The following is a 17,923-nucleotide window of genomic DNA, read 5'->3' on the forward strand; positions in this document are numbered from 1 at the left end:
GTACCCAGGATCTGGACCTCGATGTGCCGCGGCCGCTCGACGAATTTCTCCACGAACAGAGCCCCGTTGCCGAAAGCGGCCAAAGCCTCCGAGGTGGCGCGGGAGAAACTCTCCTCCAGCTCCTGAGGACACCCCGAATCCTGGGTCACCCCCCACCCCCTGGATCTCTGGGGGTCCCCCCCCACCCACTGGGGTCCCTCTGGATGCCTCAGTCCCTTCCCGGATGCCTGGGTCCCCCCAGATTCCTGGGTACCCCCACCCATGGGGGTCCCCTGGCCATGTCTGGGTGCCCCCAGACACCTGAGTCCCCTAAATATATGGGTGTCCCCCCAAATTCCTGTGTCCCCCCACCCACTGGGGTCCCCTGGGCATGTCTGGGGTCCCTCCTGGACACCTGAGTCCCCTAAATATATGGGTGTGCCCCCAAATTCCTGGGTTCTCCCCCACCCATTGGGGTCCTCAGGTTGGGGGGTGTCCTGGGGAACTGGGGGTCCCAGGAAAATGGGGGTCTGGGATGCCTGAGTCCCCTGGGGGGGGTCCCCCAAGTATTTGGGAGTCCCAGATGCCTGGGTCTCATGGCAGGGGTGGCCTGGGGTGGGGGGTGTCCCAGGGTGGGGGGTCCAGGGGATTTGAGGGGTCTCAGATGTGGGGGTCCTATGGCAGGGGGGACCCAGGGTGGGGGTTCCTGGGGAATTGGGGGTCCTGGACACTGGGGTCCCCTGGCAGGGGGAGTCCCCCGTACCTGGGGGTCCCGGACCACCCTCATGCCGCGGCCGCCGCCGCCATGAGCCGCCTTGAAGATGATGGGGAAGCCGACGCGGTGGGCGAAGTCCTGCGCCTCCGACAGCGCCGACACCGGCGCCGGCGTCCCCGGCACCACCGGCACTCCTGGGGGGGGGGGCGAGGACAGGGTGGGGGGGTCTGTCAGTGCCGGCGTCGGGGACATCCCGCTCCCCACATCCCAACTCCCAAGGAACCTCCGAGGCCACTTAATCCCATCACCCTCCCCTGGCACCCATAGCCTCCCCGTAACCCCCCCAAGGACCCTAAAAACCCCCATAATCCCTTCAATAGTCCCCCAAACCTATTACCCCCCTCAATAACCCCACAACCCCCCCAAATCTCCTCAAATAACCTCATAATCCCATAATCCTCCTAAAAGCCTGCATAACTCCCCCTAAAAATGCCAAATAACTCCCAATCTCCCAGAACTCCTCCAAATAACCCCATAACCCCCCCAACGAGCCCCCCATAAACCCCCCAAACCCCCATAAGTCCCCTAAATAATCCCATAACTTTATGGGATTATTCCACTTTATCCCCCGTCTTGCGGACGACGGCGGGGGGGGGTCCCACGAAGCGGACCCCCGCGTCCAGGCAGGCCTGGCCGAAGTCGGCTCGCTCCGACAGGAACCCGTAGCCCGGGTGGATGGCGTCCACCTCGTTCTCCTGGGGGGGGGTCAGGGGTGGATTTTGGGGTCACGTGACCACCCCAGCACCCCCCCACCCATGGACACGGGTGTCTGGGTGGTCCCAACCCCCATAGGGGACCCAGGAGTTCCCTGTAGAGGGGACACGGGGGTGCCCCCCCCCCTTTCAAAATGTCCCCCCATAGGGGACCCAGATGTCCCCCCATAGGGGATCCAGGCATCCCCCCCTCAAATGTCCACCCCTAGGGGATCCAGGTGTCCCCCCACCCAAACGTCCCCCCATAGGGGACCCAGATGTCCCCCCCACCCAAATGTCCCCCATAGGGGACCCAAGTGTGTTGTCCCCCTCCCAAATATCCCCCCCATAGGGGACCCAGACGTCCCCCCATCGGGGTCCCAGGTGTGTCCCCCCCCCAAAATATCCCCCCATAGTGCACCCAGATGTCCCCCCCCCCAAGATGTCCCCCCATAGGGGATCCAAGTGTGTCATCCCCCCTCCAAATATCCCCCCCATGGTGGACCCAGATGTCCCCCCTGACCAAATGTCTCCCCATAGGGGTTCCAGGTGTGTCCCCCCCCACAAATGTCCCCTCATAGTGGACCCAGATGTCCCCCCCACCCAAATGTCCCCCCTACCCAGATGTCCCCCCATAGGGGTCCCAGGCATCCCCCTCCCCAAAACGTCCCGCCATAGGGGACCCAAGTGTGTCGTCCCCCCCAAATACTCCCCCCATAGGGGTCCCAGGTGTCCCCCCGACCCAGATGTCCCCTCATAGTGGACCCAGGTGTGTCCCCCTCACCCAAATGTCCCCTCACATTGGGGGGGACATTGGGGGGGACACGGGGGGGCTCAGGGGACAATGGGGGATATGGGGCAGCCCAGGGGACATTGAGGGGGACATGGGGGGTTATGGGGGGGTCCAGGGGACATGGGGGGGACATTGGGGGTACCAGGGAACATTGAGGGAGACATGGGGGGGCAGGTGCCACTGGGGGGCCCAGGGAACATGGGGGGGATATTGGGGGGGACATGGGGGGGCCCAGGGGACACTGGGGGGGCATGGGGGGCTCAGGGGACATTGGGGGGATATGGGGACACTGCAGGGGGGTGGGGAGGACATTAGGGGCCACGGGGGGAGATGGAGGGGACAAAGGGAGACCCAGAGGAGACAAGTGCCCCCCCAGTGACATCCCCCCTCCTCGCTGACCCCAGCCCCCCACTCACCCCGACTGGCCACCAGGACCTTCCAGATGGGCCGGTAACTGACGGGGCGGGTGGGGGCAGGGGTGGGGGGGCCCCATAAGAGCCTCCCCCCCCCCAAAAAAAAAACACCTATAACCTCTATAGGGGACAGCGGAGAATCTCCGCCCCCCCTCCCTCAACCCTCTCCCCTCTCTCAAATTTTCCGAGAAGGGACCCGTGTCCGGGCCACCCCCTCCCCCGCCCCGCTTTCCCCCAGTGCCCTTTGACCTCCAACGTCCCCGCACAACCCTATACGAGACACTGGAGAACCCCCTCTGCCCAATCCCATAATGCACCTGGATATCCCCTCCCTCCCCTCTTAATTAGCAGAGGTTGGTTAATTGGGGGGGGGGGAAGGGGGAGGGCAACACGAACACCCGTGTGCAAAACTTCCGTGCACGAGGACCCCTCGCACGAGGACCCCCCGTCGCACGAGCACCCCCTTTGCACGAGGACCTTTGGCACAAGCGCCTCTTGCACGCGCCCACCCCCCGCACAAGCATCTCTCGCACGAGCCCCTTTTGCACAAGGGCTCCTCGCACAAGCCCGTCTCCATCACAAGCCCCTGTTGCACAAGCACCCATTGCACAACCACCTTTTGCACCAGCACCTCTTCCATCAGCCCCCCCTTGTACGAGCCCCTCTTGCATGAGCCCATCTCCTTCACAAGCCCCTCTTGCACACACACCCCCCTTGCACACACACACCCCTTGCACACACACACCCCTTGCACGAGCGCTCCTGGCACACACACCCTCGCACGCCCCTCGCACGCCCGGCCCGGAGCTCCCACCCCCGCTGCCCCGCGGCCCCCCGGCCGGGTGAATCATTGACCCGATGGAGGGCAAAGTCCAGATGGGCCCCGTGCGCCCCCACCGGGCACCTAGAGCCCCATATGGCCCCATACGGCCCCACCGGGCACCTAGAGCCCCATATGGCCCCATACGGCCCCACCGGGCACCTAGAGCCCCATATGGCCCCATACGGCCCCACCGGGCACCTAGAGCCCCATATGGCCCCATACGGCCCCACCGGGCACCTAGAGCCCCATATGGCCCCATACGGCCCCACCGGGCACCTAGAGCCCCATATGGCCCCATACTGGCCCCACCAGGCACCTAGAGCTCCATATGGCCCCATATGGCCCCACCAGGCACCTAGAGCCCCATACTGGCCCCATAGGGCCCACCTAGAGCACCTAGAGCCCCATACGGCCCCACCGGGCACCTAGAGCCCCATATGGCCCCATACGGCCCCACCGGGCACCTAGAGCCCCATATGGCCCCACCAGGCACCTAGAGCTCCATATGGCCCCATACGGCCCCACCGAGCACCTAGAGCCCCATAGGGTCCCACTGGGCACCTAGAGCCTCATACAGCCCCACCAGGCACCTAGAGCCTCATATGGCCCCATATGGCCCCACCAGGCACCTAGAGCCCCATATGGCCCCATGCAGCCCCACCGGGCACCTAGAGCCCCATATGGCCCCATATGGCCCCACCAGGCACCTAGAGCCCCATATGGCCCCATATGGCCCCACCAGGCACCTAGAGCCCCATACGGCCCCACCGGGCACCTAGAGCCCCATATGGCCCCATACGGCCCCACCGGGCACCTAGAGCCCCATATGGCCCCATACGGCCCCACCGGGCACCTAGAGCCCCATATGGCCCCACCAGGCACCTAGAGCCCCATATGGCCCCATACGGCCCCACCGGGCACCTAGAGCCCCATATGGCCCCACCAGGCACCTAGAGCCCCATATGGCCCCATACGGCCCCACCGGGCACCTAGAGCCCCATAGGGTCCCACTGGGCACCTAGAGCCTCATACAGCCCCACCAGGCACCTAGAGCCTCATATGGCCCCATATGGCCCCACCAGGCACCTAGAGCCCCATATGGTCCCATATGCCCCCAATGGGCACCTAGAGCCCCATATGGTCCCATACAGCCCCACCGGGCACCTAGAGCCCCATACGGCCCCATGCGCCCCCACCGGGCACCTAGCGCCCCATATGGCCCCATACAGCCCCATACAGCCCCACTGGGCACCTAGAGCCCCATATGGCCCCTATAGACAAGCTGCCCAGTGGGCCCAAACTGGGAGCCCTGGTCTACACAGGGCCCACAGAGGGAACTCATTTCTATAGGGGCCTGGTCTATAGGGGGTGCCAGGCCCTGTAGGGGGTCCCAGACCCTAATGAGGGTCCCAGACCCTACAGAAAGCTAATGGAGGGGGGCTGAAGGAAAGGGGTCTTAGTTTCTCTAGGAGTGCCTGGTCTATAGGGGATCCTAAGACTTATAGGAGACCCCAGTCCCTAGAGAGGGCTGGGGGGGGGGGGGCTTATACAGAGGTCTCTTGGCCTCTATAGGGGGACCAAGTCTATAGACGCCTGGTCTATAGGGATCTCACGTTCCTATAAGGGGTCTCAGGCCCTATAGGCAGTGCCAGGCCCTACAGGGGGCCCAGGCCCTATAGGGGGCGACGCAGAGGGGTCTTGGTCCCCATAGGGGGTCCCAGGCCCCATGGGGGGGAGGGCAGACACACCAGATGGGGTCACCTATGGCCTGGGACGTATGGGGCAGGAGGTCACGTGGGTCCCGGCCCCGATAGGGGACCCAGGGCTACAGGCGGGGGGGAGGGGGATGGTCACGTGAGTCTCGGTCCCTACAGCGGCCGGACAGCCCGGGGGGGGTCGCGGCCCATATGGGGGGGTCCAGACCCATATGGGGGGGTCCAGACACGTGGGCCTCGGGTCACGCGGGCCTCGGGTCACGTGGTCTCCGGTGTCACCGTCGTGTCGTGTCGTGTCGTGTCGTGTCCCGTCCCCCCCCACCCCCCCCCACAACTCACCGCTCCGCGACCGCGACCGCCGCCGCTTCTCCCCGCGCCCCGGCCGGCCCCGCTGGCCCCGCCCCCCTCGCCTCCTATTGGCTCGGCCGTCACCCCGCCCCTCCTTTGCCTCCGCGCCCCGCCCCTTACGCGCAGCCGGCGGGAACGGACGCTCCTGATTGGCCCGCCCGCCTCGGCGCTCGCTCCGCTATTGGCGGGGAGGCTGCCGCTCCCACCCGCCAGCCCCGCCCCCTCCGGTTCCGCGGCGGGGAGGGCGGGGCGTCGCTCACGTCAGGGCGCTGATTGGCTCCGGGGGGCCGGGCCAGCGAGGAGGGGGCGGGGACACGTGACGCCGACGGGCGAGCACGTGACCACAACAGTCTCCGCCCCCCGACCCATAGCACCGCCCTGATGGGGGTGCGGATCCCTCCTCCCGCCCCATAGGGGGCGCCATGAAAAGGCCCTTTCCCCTCTCGGCAGCGGCCTGACGCTTCGGTCGACCTACGAAGGCCGTAAAGCCCCTCCGTCCCCTGGAGGAGACGCTCCGTAGGCTCCTCCCCCCTATAGGGAACACCCCATAGCCCCGCCCCGCCGCCTCGAGGCACCCGTATAGGTGGCGGAGACGCCCGGACTACAGCTCCCATCAAGCACCGCGGCGCGCAGGGAGGCGGAGGGGGGGGGGGCCCGGCTGCCATGGCGACGGCGGGCATGCGCAGAAGCGGGGAGCTGCGGCGGGGCGGCGGCGCTCGGCGCATGCGCACTCGCGCCGCGGCCCCGCCCCGCCCCGGCAGTCGGTGCGTGGCCGCCGCGCCGGACGGAACCGCCGCCGCACCGGGGGCTCCGCGCTCGCCGCCATGGCCGACCCGGCGACGCAGTTCCCCGTCGTCTCCTCCTCCTCGTCCTCCTCCTCCTCCTCCGGTCAGCCCCAGGCCGGAGGCTGCGGGGGCGCCGGCTCCGCCTCCTGCGCGGGTAAGCGGGGCCTGAGGGGAGGCGGGCAGAGGCGTGTGGGGGGGAGACGTGAGGGAAGGAGGCGTTGAACGGGCGGGAGAGCCCCTGAGGGGCGGGGGGCAGGTGTGGAGGAGAGAGGCCTTGGGGGGATGGATATAGGGGAGAGGGGCCTTGGGGGGCGGATATAGGGGAGAGGGGCCTTTGGGGGGGCGGATATAGGGGAGAGGGGCCTTTGGGGGCGGATATAGGGGAGAGGGGCCTTGGGGGGCGGATATAGGGGAGAGGGGCCTATGGGGGGGCGGATATAGGGGAGAGGGGCCTTTGGGGGGCGGATATAGGGGAGAGGGGCCTATGGGGGGCTGGATATAGGGGAGAGGGGCCTTTGGGGGGGGCGGATATAGGGGAGAGGGGCCTATGGGGGGGGGCGGATATAGGGGAGAGGGGCCTATGGGGGGGCGGATATAGGGGAGAGGGGCCTATGGGGGGGCGGATATAGGGGAGAGGGGCCTATGGGGGGGCGGATATAGGGGAGAGGGGCCTTTGGGGGCGGATATAGGGGAGAGGGGCCTATGGGGGGGCGGATATAGGGGAGAGGGGCCTATGGGGGGGCGGATATAGGGGAGAGGGGCCTTTGGGGGGGCGGATATAGGGGAGAGGGGCCTATGGGGGGCGGATATAGGGGAGAGGGGCCTTTGGGGGGGCGGATATAGGGGAGAGGGGCCTATGGGGGGGCGGATATAGGGGAGAGGGGCCTTTGGGGGGGCGGATATAGGGGAGAGGGGCCTTTGGGGGGGCGGATATAGGGGAGAGGGGCCTTTGGGGGCGGATATAGGGGAGAGGGACCTATGGGGGGGCGGATATAGGGGAGAGGGGCCTTTGGGGGCGGATATAGGGGAGAGGGGCCTTTGGGGGGGCGGATATAGGGGAGAGGGGCCTTGGGGGGGCGGATATAGGGGAGAGGGGCCTTTGGGGGGCGGATATAGGGGAGAGGGACCTGTGGGGGGGCGGATATAGGGGAGAGGGGCCTGTGGGGGGGCGGATATAGGGGAGAGGGGCCTATGGGGGGGCGGATATAGGGGAGAGGGGCCTTTGGGGGGGCGGATATAGGGGAGAGGGGCCTTTGGGGGCGGATATAGGGGAGAGGGACCTGTGGGGGGGCGGATATAGGGGAGAGGGGCCTAGGGGGGGGCGGATATAGGGGAGAGGGGCCTTGGGGGGCGGGTACAGGGGAAAGGGGCCTTGGGGGGCGGGTACAGGGGAAAGGGGCCTTGGGGGGCAGATATAGGGGAAGGAAGCCGGGGGGGGGGAAGGGGCAGATATAGGGGAAGGAAGCCGGGGGGGGGCATATTGGGGAGGAGGGGGAGCAGCCCATCCAGCGCCCCCCCGCCCCCCCCGAAATGGGGTAAAAACACAGTAAAGGGGTCGTTGATTTGATTTCACGGGGGAGGGGGTGTGTGTCGTCGGGTGGCTGAGCTGTTCCGTCCATCCCTGGAGTCGGGGGTACCCCGGCGTTTGGGGGGGGGGGCACTTTGCCCTGCCCCCCACCCTTGGGATCACCCCCCCTTCGATGTTGCGATCGCAAAAGTTCTGTGATTTCACCTCGATTTTCACAGCCTGATGCCGCAGAGCCCCCAAAATCGCGTGATTTCACCCCAAATATTGCGCGGGGTGGGGCGGCATCACTGGGGCGTCCAGTGCCAGGGCGGGGGGGGGAAGGTGGAGATTTCGGGGTGACCCGATGTGTCTGTGGTCACCCCCAGTGGGAACAGCTGCTGCGCCGGACGACCGCCCCAAAAAACGTGATTTTGGGGGGGCCAGGGGGTGGGAAATGGGGTAAAATAACCCCGAATTTGGTCAAATTTGGGGAGTGAAACCGCCGGCGCCCGACACCCCCTGATTTGGGGTAAAACCCTGTGGAAAAGGGTACACAGACCCCCGCCGTGGGGTTTTGGGGGTGCTCAAGCCCCCGTCCCTCCCGTTTTTGGGGCAAAGAGTCATTGATGAGTCTTATTTTGGGGGGAGTCACCCCCCAAAACCCCCCAGCACCCAAAAAAAAGTCACCGGCGCTTGGGACAAGGCTTCACTGCAGCTTATCCCTCCCCTGTGGGATGGATAAAGGGTTTTTATTGGGGGAGGCGGGGGGGGTTGGGGTGTAAAGGGGGGTTTTGGGGTCCCCCCCCGTTTTGAGGGGGGCATGAGGGGTGTTGGGGACCACCCCAGGGACAGCGATGTCGCCCATCGGGTGATGCTCACGGTGGTCCAGCCGCTCTTCTCCCCCCTCTGTGGGATGGAGGAAGGTTTTTTGGGGGGGGGGGGTTGGGGTGCAGAGGGGGAGTTTTGGGGTGCAGAGGGGGGTTTGGGGTCCCCTCCATTTTGGGGGGGTGGGGGAGTTGAGGACCTCCCCCAGGGACAGCGATGTCGCCCATCGGGTGATTCTCACGGTGGTCCAGCCACTCTTCTCCCCCTCTGTGGGTTGGAGGAGGTTTTTTTGGGGGGAGGGTTGGGGTGTAAAGGGGGATTTTGGGGTGCAGAGGGGGGTTTGGGGTCCCCTCCATTTTGGGGGGGGTGGGGGAAAGTTGAGGACCTCCCCCAGGAACAGCGATGTCGCCCATCGGATGATGCCCGTTCTTATCCCTCCTCTGTGGGATGGAGGAAGGTGTTGTTTTTTTTTGGGGGGGGGGGATGAGGTGTAAAAGGGTACACAGACCCCGACCATGGAATTTTGGGGGTGCTCGAACCCCCCTCCCCCCACCCTTTTTTGGGGTGAAGAGTCATCAATGGGTCTCGTTTTGGTGGGGGGTCACCCCCAGAACCCCCCAGCACCCTAAAAAAAGTCACTGAACGGAAACACCACCCCCCCCCCCCCCGCAAGGGTTGACACTCCCACCCCATAAGGGGGGAGGGGGCTGAGGAGGGGTTTGGGGGCCCCCCCGCGGTGCTGAGCTCTCACCCTCTGTGTTTTCTTGCAGATCCCCCCGCTTTTTCCTCCTCCTCCTCTTCCTCCCAGCCTGTCTCTCTCTTTACAGCTTCACCAGGCAAGTCTTTCCCCCCCGCCACTTTCCTGCGCCCCCCAGGAAGAAAAATGTCGGGGGGGGGAGGGCAGGGGGGGAGGACTGTAACCCTAAAACAGCCCCTCTGCCTTCGGAGGGGGGGTCCGTGATGCTGGTGACTCCGATGTCGGGGGGTGAACCCTCCAAATAGCCCCTGCTTTGGGGGGGGTGGGATTCACCTGCAGCTCGTTTTAGGGAGGGGGGGTGCAAAGGGGTCCACAGACCCACTGCCCCCTAAAATGGCCGGTGGGGGGGGCGGGGGTTAAAACCCACCCAAACCAGACATTTTTCTTTCACTCTTCGTTTTCCTGCTTATTAACTCCATTTCTTCTCCCTCTTCGGCCCCCCCGGCTGTGCCCCCCCAGTATTTCTGCTCCCGCTTTGCACACCCCCCCCCACCCCCCCCTGTTTCGCTGCTGCTTCGCTCACCCCAGGAAGAAATCGCCGTTTCTCGTGGTTCGGCCTCAAAAACACCCCCTGACCCGCCGCTGTCTGTGTCTGTGTGTGACCCCCCCCACTCTGACCCCCCCTCGTGAATCTGGCCCTGAAATTGGGGGGGGGAGCCCCTAACCCTGGGGGACCCAAAATCCCCTCATTTTGGCCCAAAATAACGCCGGGGGAGGGCTGTGTGCAAATCCCTTGCAGGGAGGGCGTGTCTGAATCCTGCCCCCCCCCATTCCATCCTTGCTCCAGACCCAATCTGGGGGGATTTCAGCCCCCAAATGAGGTGGGGACCCCCCCATTCCTGGCACCAAACCAGCAGATTTTGGGGCATATTTAATTTTTTTGGGGGGGGGGGGGGGGGTGGGAAGTGGGCAGCGTCCGACCGCTCGCGCCACCATGTTGTGTGTGTGTGTGTGTGTCCCCCCCCCGAGCATGGCTGCGCCAAGGGGGGGGGCCCCCCGAACGCCGCTTGGGGCGCAGCCGGGTGCATGGCGGCCCCCCCGCACGCATGCTGCACCCCCCAAACCCGCCCCCCCGCCCCCCCAAAATCTGACTCTGTCCCCTCTCTCCGGCCTCAGCCGGCGCCGATGCGGCACCAGGGGGGCTTGGAGGTCGGGGAGCCTTCCTCCCCCCTGCCGCCACCTCCTCTTCCTCGGGGGGCCCCTTCCCGAAAGATCCGGATTCCCCCGAGTCGCCCTTCGAGGTCGTGCCGGATCGCGCCGCCTTCGACCGGGAATACGGCGCCGCGGCGCTGCGGGGGGAGCGCGAGGTGCTGAGCCGGATCCCCGAGGATCGAGTGTGCGACTTCCCGGCGAAACCCCGCGCCGGCGGCAGCGGCACCGGCCTTGGCACCAAGGCGGCCGGCAGCGGGTTGTGCCGGCGCAGCTCCGGCCCCGCCGCGGCGCTGGAAGAGGTGTCCGAGTGCGTCCGGGAGATGCGCAGCTTCACCAGCGAGCTGCTCCGTTGGGATTTGGTGGAGCGCGACGGCGGGAACGGCATTGCCGGCGCCGCGAGTGACGTCAGCGCCGCCGGGAGTGACGTCAGCGCCGCCGCGAATGACGTCACCGGCGGCGCCGCCGAAGCCGTCAGCTCCGGCGACTCCGACGACACCGTCATCGAGGAGGCGCCGCTGGAAGACCCCCCCGGCGCCACCCCCCGGCACCGCAGCACCGCTGGCACCGCGCCGCCGCCCCCTCCCCTCCCCAGATCCGCCCCCCCGCTGCGGCCCCCCCTCTCGGCAGGTAACGGCGACCAAAAACCCCTTTTTTCACCCCAAATCCGCCGCCGAGTCGCCCTGAAAGCAGCAAGTTGGAGGGGGGTGGTGCAGCTGGACCCCCTCCCCCTCCCCTCCCCCCCCCCGGAGAAAAAACGGGGGAGGGAAAAGGGGAGATCCAGCCCCAAAACGCCACTGGGGGTGTTGGGGAGGGGGGTTTTGGTGTAAAAAAATGAGATTTTTGGCAAAACCCGCCACTGTGCTGATTGGGGGGTTAATTAGTGGCTGGCTGTGATTGGGGGGGTTAATTAGTGGCTGGCTGTGATTGGGGGGTTAATTAGTGGCTGGCTGTGATTGGGGGGATTAATTAGTGGCTGGCTGTGATTGGGGGGGTTAATTAGTGGCTGGCTGTGATTGGGGGGTTAATTAGCGGCTGGCTGTGATTGGGGGGGTTAATTAGTGGCTGGCTGTGATTGGGGGGGTTAATTAGTGGCTGGCTGTGATCGGGGGGGTTAATTAGTGACTGGCTGTGATTGGGGGGGTTAATTAGTGGCTGGCCTGTGGATTGGGGAGGGTTCATTAGGATCTGGCTGGGACCTGGTGGTTGATAATGAGCGGCTGCTGTGATTGGGGGGTAATTCGTGACTGGTGTGCTTGGGGGGTTTTACTTAGTGGCTGGCGTGTTGGGGGGTGGTTATTAAGTGGCTGGCTGTGATAGGGGGGTTAATTAGATGAATGGTTTTGATTGGGGGGTTAATTAGTGGATGCTGTGATTGGGGGGGTTAATTATCGGCTGGCGTGATTGGGGGGTAATAGCGCGGCTGTGATTGGGAGGGGTTAATTAGGGACTGGCTGTGATTGGGAGGGTTAAGTAGGGCTGGCCTGTGATTGGGGGTGTAATTAGCTGGACTGGCTGTGACTTGGGGGGGATAATTAGTGGCTGGCTGTGATTGGGGGGGTTAATTAGTGGACTGGCTTGTGATTGGGGGGGTTAATTAGCTGGCCTGGCTGGGTGGATTGGGGGGTTAATTAGTGGCTGGCTGTGATTGGGGGGGTTAATTAGCTGGCTGGCTGTGATTGGGGGGTTAATTAGTGGCTGGCTGTGATTGGGGGGGTTAATTAGTGGCTGGCTGTGATTGGGGGGTTAATTAGCGGCTGGCTGTGATGGGGGGGTTAATTAGCGGCTGGCTGTGATTGGGGGGTTAATTAGGGCTGGCTGTGATTGGGGGGGTTAATTAGTGGCTGGCTGTGATTGGGGGGTTAATAGGGCTGGCTGTGATTGGGGGGTTAATTAGCGGCTGGCTGTGATTGGGGGGTTAATTAGTGACTGGCTGTGATTGGGGGGTTAATTAGCGGCTGGCTGTGATTGGGGGGTTTAATTAGCGGCTGGCTGTGATGGGGGGTTAATTAGTGACTGGCTGTGATTGGGGGGTTAATTAGTGGCTGGCTGTGATTGGGGGGTTAATTAGTGGCTGGCTGTGATTGGGGGGTTAATTAGGGCTGGCTGTGATTGGGGGGTTAATTAGTGGCTGGCTGTGATTGGGGGGTTAATTAGGGACTGGTTGTGATTGGGGGGTTAATTAGCGGCTGGCTGTGATTGGGGGGTTAATTAGCGGCTGGCTGTGATTGGGGGGTTAATTAGCGGCTGGCTGTGATTGGGGGGGTTAATTAGCGGCTGGCTGTGATAGGGGGGGTTAATTAGCGGCTGGCTGGGATTGGGGGGTTAATTAGCGGCTGGCTGGGATTGGGGGGGTTAATTAGCGGCTGGCTGTGATTGGGGGGGTTAATTAGTGGCTGGCTGTGATCGGGGGGTTAATTAGTGACTGGTTGTGATGGGGGGTTAATTAGCGGCTGGCTGTGATTGGGGGGGTTAATTAGCGGCTGGCTGTGATTGGGGGGTTAATTAGCGGCTGGCTGTGATAGGGGGGTTAATTAGTGGCTGGCTGTGATTGGGGGGTTAATTAGTGGCTGGCTGTGATTGGGGGGTTAATTAGCGGCTGGCTGTGATTGGGGGGTTAATTAGCGGCTGGCTGTGATTGGGGGGTTAATTAGCGGCTGGCTGTGATTGGGGGGTTAATTAGCGGCTGGCTGTGATTGGGGGGTTAATTAGCGGCCGGCTGTGATTGGGAGGTTAATTAGCGGCCGGCTGTGATTGGGGGGTTAATTAGCGGCCGGCTGTGATGTGGGGGGTTAATTAGCGGCTGGCTGTGATCGGGGGGGTTAATTACTGGCTGGCTGTGATCGGGGGGGTTAATTAGTGACTGGTTGTGATGGGGGGTTAATTAGCGGCTGGCTGTGATTGGGGGGGTTAATTAGCGGCTGGCTGTGATTGGGGGAGTTAATTAGCGGCTGGCTGTGATTGGGGGGGTTAATTAGCGGCTGGCTGTGATTGGGGGTAAATAGCGGCTGGCTGTGATTGGGGAGGGTTAATTAGCGGCCGGCTGTGATTGGGGGGTTAATTAGCGGCCGGCTGTGATTGGGGGGGTTAATTAGCGGCTGGCTGTGATTGGGGGGTTAATTAGCGGCTGTGTGTAATTAAGGGGGGGGGCACGGGGATGGCGCCGCCTTCGTTTTGGGGCGAATCGCTGCCAATCGCAGCCGACGCGCCCACCCCCGGTGATGGGGGAGGGGGCGTCACACCCAAATTTTGTCCCTTCTGTGTGTCCCCCCCCTCCCAGTGCTCGACCTCCTGCTCTGGCGGGACGCGCAGCGGACGGGGGCGGCCTTCGGCGCCAGCCTCCTCCTCCTCGTGTCGCTGGCCACGCTCAGCGCCGTCAGCGTGGCGGCGTACCTGGCGCTGGCGCTGCTCTCCGTCACCGTCAGCCTCCGCGTCTACCGGGCCGTGGTGCAGGCCGTGCAGAAGGCGGAGGAGGGGCACCCCTTCCGGTGAGCGGGGGGGGGGGGCCGGGGGGGCACCCCCACCCTGCCAGGGGTTTGGGGGGTGGGGGGGACACCCCCTCCTTGGGGGATGCTCGCGGTGGGGCAGCCGCTCTTCTCCCCTCTCTGTGGGATGGAGGAAGGTTTTTTTGGGGGGTGGGGGGGTGTAAAGGGGGGTTTTGGGGTGCAGAGGGGGTTTGGGGTCCCCCCGTTTGGGGGGGCATCAGGAGTGTTGGGGATCCCCCCAGGGACAGAAAAGTCGCCCATTGGGTGACGCTCATGGTGGTGCAGCCGCTCTTCTCCCTCCTCCATGGGATGGAGGAAGGGGTTTTTTGGGGGGGTGGGGAGTGTAAAGGGGGATTTTGGGGTGCAGAGAGGGGTTTGGGGTCCCCCCGTTTTGGGGGAGCATGAGGGGTGTTGGGGACCCCCCCCAGGGACAGTGATGTCGTCCATCAGGTGACGCTCAGGGTGGTCCAGCTGCTCTTCTTCCCCCTCTGTGGGATGGAGGAAGTGTTTTTTTGGGAGGGTTGGTGTGCAAAGGGGGGTTTTGGGGTGCAGGGGGTGGATTTTGGGGTGTGCGTCCCCCCCCAATGACTGTCCCCCCCCCCAAATAAGGGCTTACCCGGAGATGGACGTGACTTTGTCCTCCGAGACCTTCCAGACCCTGACCGCCTCCCGCGCCCTCAGCCGGGGGCTGCGCATCCAGCTGCGCCTCTTCTTGGTGGAAGACCTGGTGGATTCCCTGAAGGGAAAGAGCCTCGGCCGAGCTGCGGAGCACATCTGGGGACAGGCAGGGGATGCCCGGAAGGTGCCGTGCCCGCCTCCCTTCTCTGCGATGGCCCTGCTGATGGACACCCTCCTGCTCGGCGGGATCCTGGGCGCAGTCGTGATGGTGAGACTCCCAGAGAGGGGCACCGTGTGCCACTGATCCTGTGCCAGGCGGCTCCAGCACCGTGTGCCGGTGATGCTTGTGCCCGGCTGCACCTGCACCGTGTGCCGGTGATGCTGTGCCAGGCTGCACCTTCACAAAGTGCCAGTGATGACTGTGCCAGGCAGCACCAGCACCGTGTGCCAGTGATGCTGTGCCAGGCTGCACCAGCACAGTGTGCCAGTGATGCTGTGCCCGGCTGCACCTGCACCATGTGCCAGTGATGCTTGTGCCAGGCTGCACCTGCACCGTGTGCCAGTGATGCTGTGCCAGGCTGCACCTGCACCATGTGCCAGTGATGCTTGTGCTTGGCTGCACCTGCACCGTGTGCCAGTGATGCTGTGCCCGGCTGCACCATCACAGTGTGCCAGTGATGCATCTGCCAGGCTGCACCAGCACCTTGTGCCAGTGATGCATCTGCCAGGCCAAACGAGAACCATGTGCCAGTGATGTTTATGTCAGGCCGCACCAGGACAAAGTGCCAGTGATGCTTGTGCCAGGCTGCACCAGAACCATATGCCAGTGATGCTTGTGCCAGGCTGCACCAGCACAGTGTGCCAGTGATGCTTGTGCCAGGCTGCACCACAACCATGTGCCGGTGATGCTGTGCCAGGCGGCACCAGCACCATGTGCCACTGATGTTTCTGCCAGGCCGCACCACCACCATGTGTCAGTGATGCTTGTGCCAGGCTGCACCAGAATCATGTGCCAGTGATGCTTCTGCCAGGCTACACCAGCACCATGTGCCAGTGATGCTGTGCCAGGCGGCACCAGCACCGTGTGCCAGTGATGCTTCTGCCAGGCTGCACCAGCACCTTGTGCCAGTGATGCTTGTGCCAGGCTGCACCAGCACAGTGTGCCAGTGATGCTTGTGCCTGGCTGCACCTGCACCGTGTGCCAGTGATGCTTGTGCCAGGCTGCACCAGCACAGTGTGCCAGTGATGCTGTGCCAGGCTGCACCAGCACAGTGTGCCAGTGATGCTGTGCCAGGCTGCACCAGCACTGTGTGCCAGTGATGCTGTGCCCGGCTGCACCAGCACAGTGTGCCAGTGATGCTGTGCCAGGCTGCACCAGCACAGTGTGCCAGTGATGCTGTGCCAGGCTGCACCAGCACCGTGTGCCAGTGATGCTGTGCCAGGCGGCAGGGCAGCGCCCAGTGCTGCTGTGCGGTTGCTGGCACTGGTTCTTGCCAGGCTCTGACCGGACGCCACGTGCCGTTGTGCTTTTCCGTTACAGACAGGGATGCGGTTGGAGAACGGGGTGACGCTGAACCACAGCAGCCACCAGGAGCGAGGAAACCCGTTCCCAGTGCGGCGCCTTGTGCCATCGCTGAACTGGAACGCGCAGAGCAGTGCGGCTGGAGCCCGCGTCGCGCCACAGACCCCAGAACTCGGAATGGTGCCACGCACCGGATCGTAGCTCGGGGCCGTCTGGCGTGTTCTGGGACGGGCACGAGCCTGTGGCACCCTCCCAGCGCGGCGGGCGCTCGTCAGCGTGACACGGCGCGGGGTGTTCCGGGCCTCTTTGGAACCGGTGCGTCACGGGTGATTTCGTTTCCCGTCTCCTTTCGGGTTCCTCGGGCCGCGGTGCGACGGGCACGAAGGGCAGAAGCTCCGTCCTGGCGGCTGTCGCAGCCAGGATGAAAGCCGGAGCCTCCCATCTCGCGAGCCCACGTCCGTGCCAAATCTGCAGTCGCGCGTCACGGAAAGCGCGGCGCCACAGGTTCCTTCGGAAACGCAGCCCGACAAGCAGGAAAACGCCGGGAAAAGCTCGTCGGCTTGCGACCGCTTCCTGCTGGAGCGGCACCCAAGGGGAAGCAAAGCCCGGCTGCCCTCGGCCCTCTTCCCTGCCCGCTGCCAGCCCGGCTGTGCCGCGCTCCATGGCTCTGCCCGGGCCAGGCACCGGCGCAGACCTTCTGCGGGGAAGCCAAAGGGAGAGGGACACGAGGGCAGAGGGGCCCGGGGCACCCCGGGAGCGCCCCGGTGCCGGGGCTGGGCAGCCCGGGCCCCGCTGGCACCCCCTGCCCGGACGGCGTGTCACAGGGGGCCCTTTGTGACCTCACCGGCGGCACCGCCCTGCGCTGCCAGGGGGTCAGTGCCGCTGCGGCCCCCAGCCCTCAGTGTCCGGCCGGACGGCGACGGGGCAGCACCCGAGCAGAGAGCCGGCAAGGAGCCTGCGAGAGCAGCCCGCGGCGGCAGCCCCCGAGCGCCCCGACGCTTCGCCGGAGCTTCCCCTTCCCCGTGCTCCGGGCTGCAGCATGGCGGAGAGACCCCCCAGACACCCCAGGGTGGCCTGGGAGGAGGAGGATGGAGCTGCCCGGAAGCGCAACCCTCCAGCTCCAGCGCAGCCCCCCAAGCGCCCCGACGCTTCGCCGGAGCTTCCCCTTCCCCGTGCTCCAGGCTGCAGCATGGCGGAGAGACCCCCCAGACACCCCAGGGCGGCCTGGGAGGAGGAGGATGGAGCTGCCCAGGAGCGCAACCCTCCAGCTCCAGCGCAGCCCCCCAAGCGCCCCGACGCTTCGCCGGAGCTTCCCCTTCCCCGTGCTCCAGGCTGCAGCATGGCGGAGAGACCCCCCAGACACCCCAGGGCGGCCTGGGAGGAGGAGGATGGAGCTGCCCAGGAGCGCAACCCTCCAGCTCCAGCGCAGCCCCCCAAGCGCCCCGATGCTTCGCCGGAGCTTCCCCTTCCCCGTGCTCCAGGCTGCAGCATGGTGGAGAGACCCCCCAGACACCCCAGGGCGGCCTGGGAGGAGGAGGATGGAGCTGCCCGGAAGCGCAACCCTCCAGCTCCAGCGCAGCCCCACAAGCGCCCCGACGCTTTGCCGGAGCTTCCCCTTCCCCGTGCTCCAGGCTGCAGCATGGCGGAGAGACCCCCCAGACACCCCAGGGTGGCCTGGGAGGAGGAGGATGGAGCTGCCCAGGAGCGCAACCCTCCAGCTCCAGCGCAGCCCCACGA

The 17,923-nt window shown here is 65.0% G+C and overlaps 1 protein-coding gene across 1 annotated transcript; it reads left to right on the top strand.

The window, feature by feature from the left end:
* Nucleotides 1-6,362: 6,362 nt before the first annotated feature.
* On the top strand, nt 6,363-16,387 carry LOC147525875 (uncharacterized). The gene is made up of 6 exons (XM_086630847.1): nt 6,363-6,477; nt 9,426-9,491; nt 10,529-11,191; nt 13,842-14,049; nt 14,656-14,932; nt 16,205-16,387. The coding sequence occupies exons 1-6, from the start codon at nt 6,363-6,365 to the stop codon at nt 16,385-16,387; spliced, it is 1,512 nt and encodes a 503-aa protein (XP_086486973.1).
* The last annotated feature ends 1,536 nt before the right edge of the window (nt 16,388-17,923 follow it).

Source organism: Tauraco erythrolophus, unplaced genomic scaffold, assembly GCF_009769465.1.
Source record: "Tauraco erythrolophus isolate bTauEry1 unplaced genomic scaffold, bTauEry1.pri scaffold_54_arrow_ctg1, whole genome shotgun sequence".
Lineage (NCBI taxonomy): Eukaryota > Metazoa > Chordata > Aves > Musophagiformes > Musophagidae > Tauraco > Tauraco erythrolophus.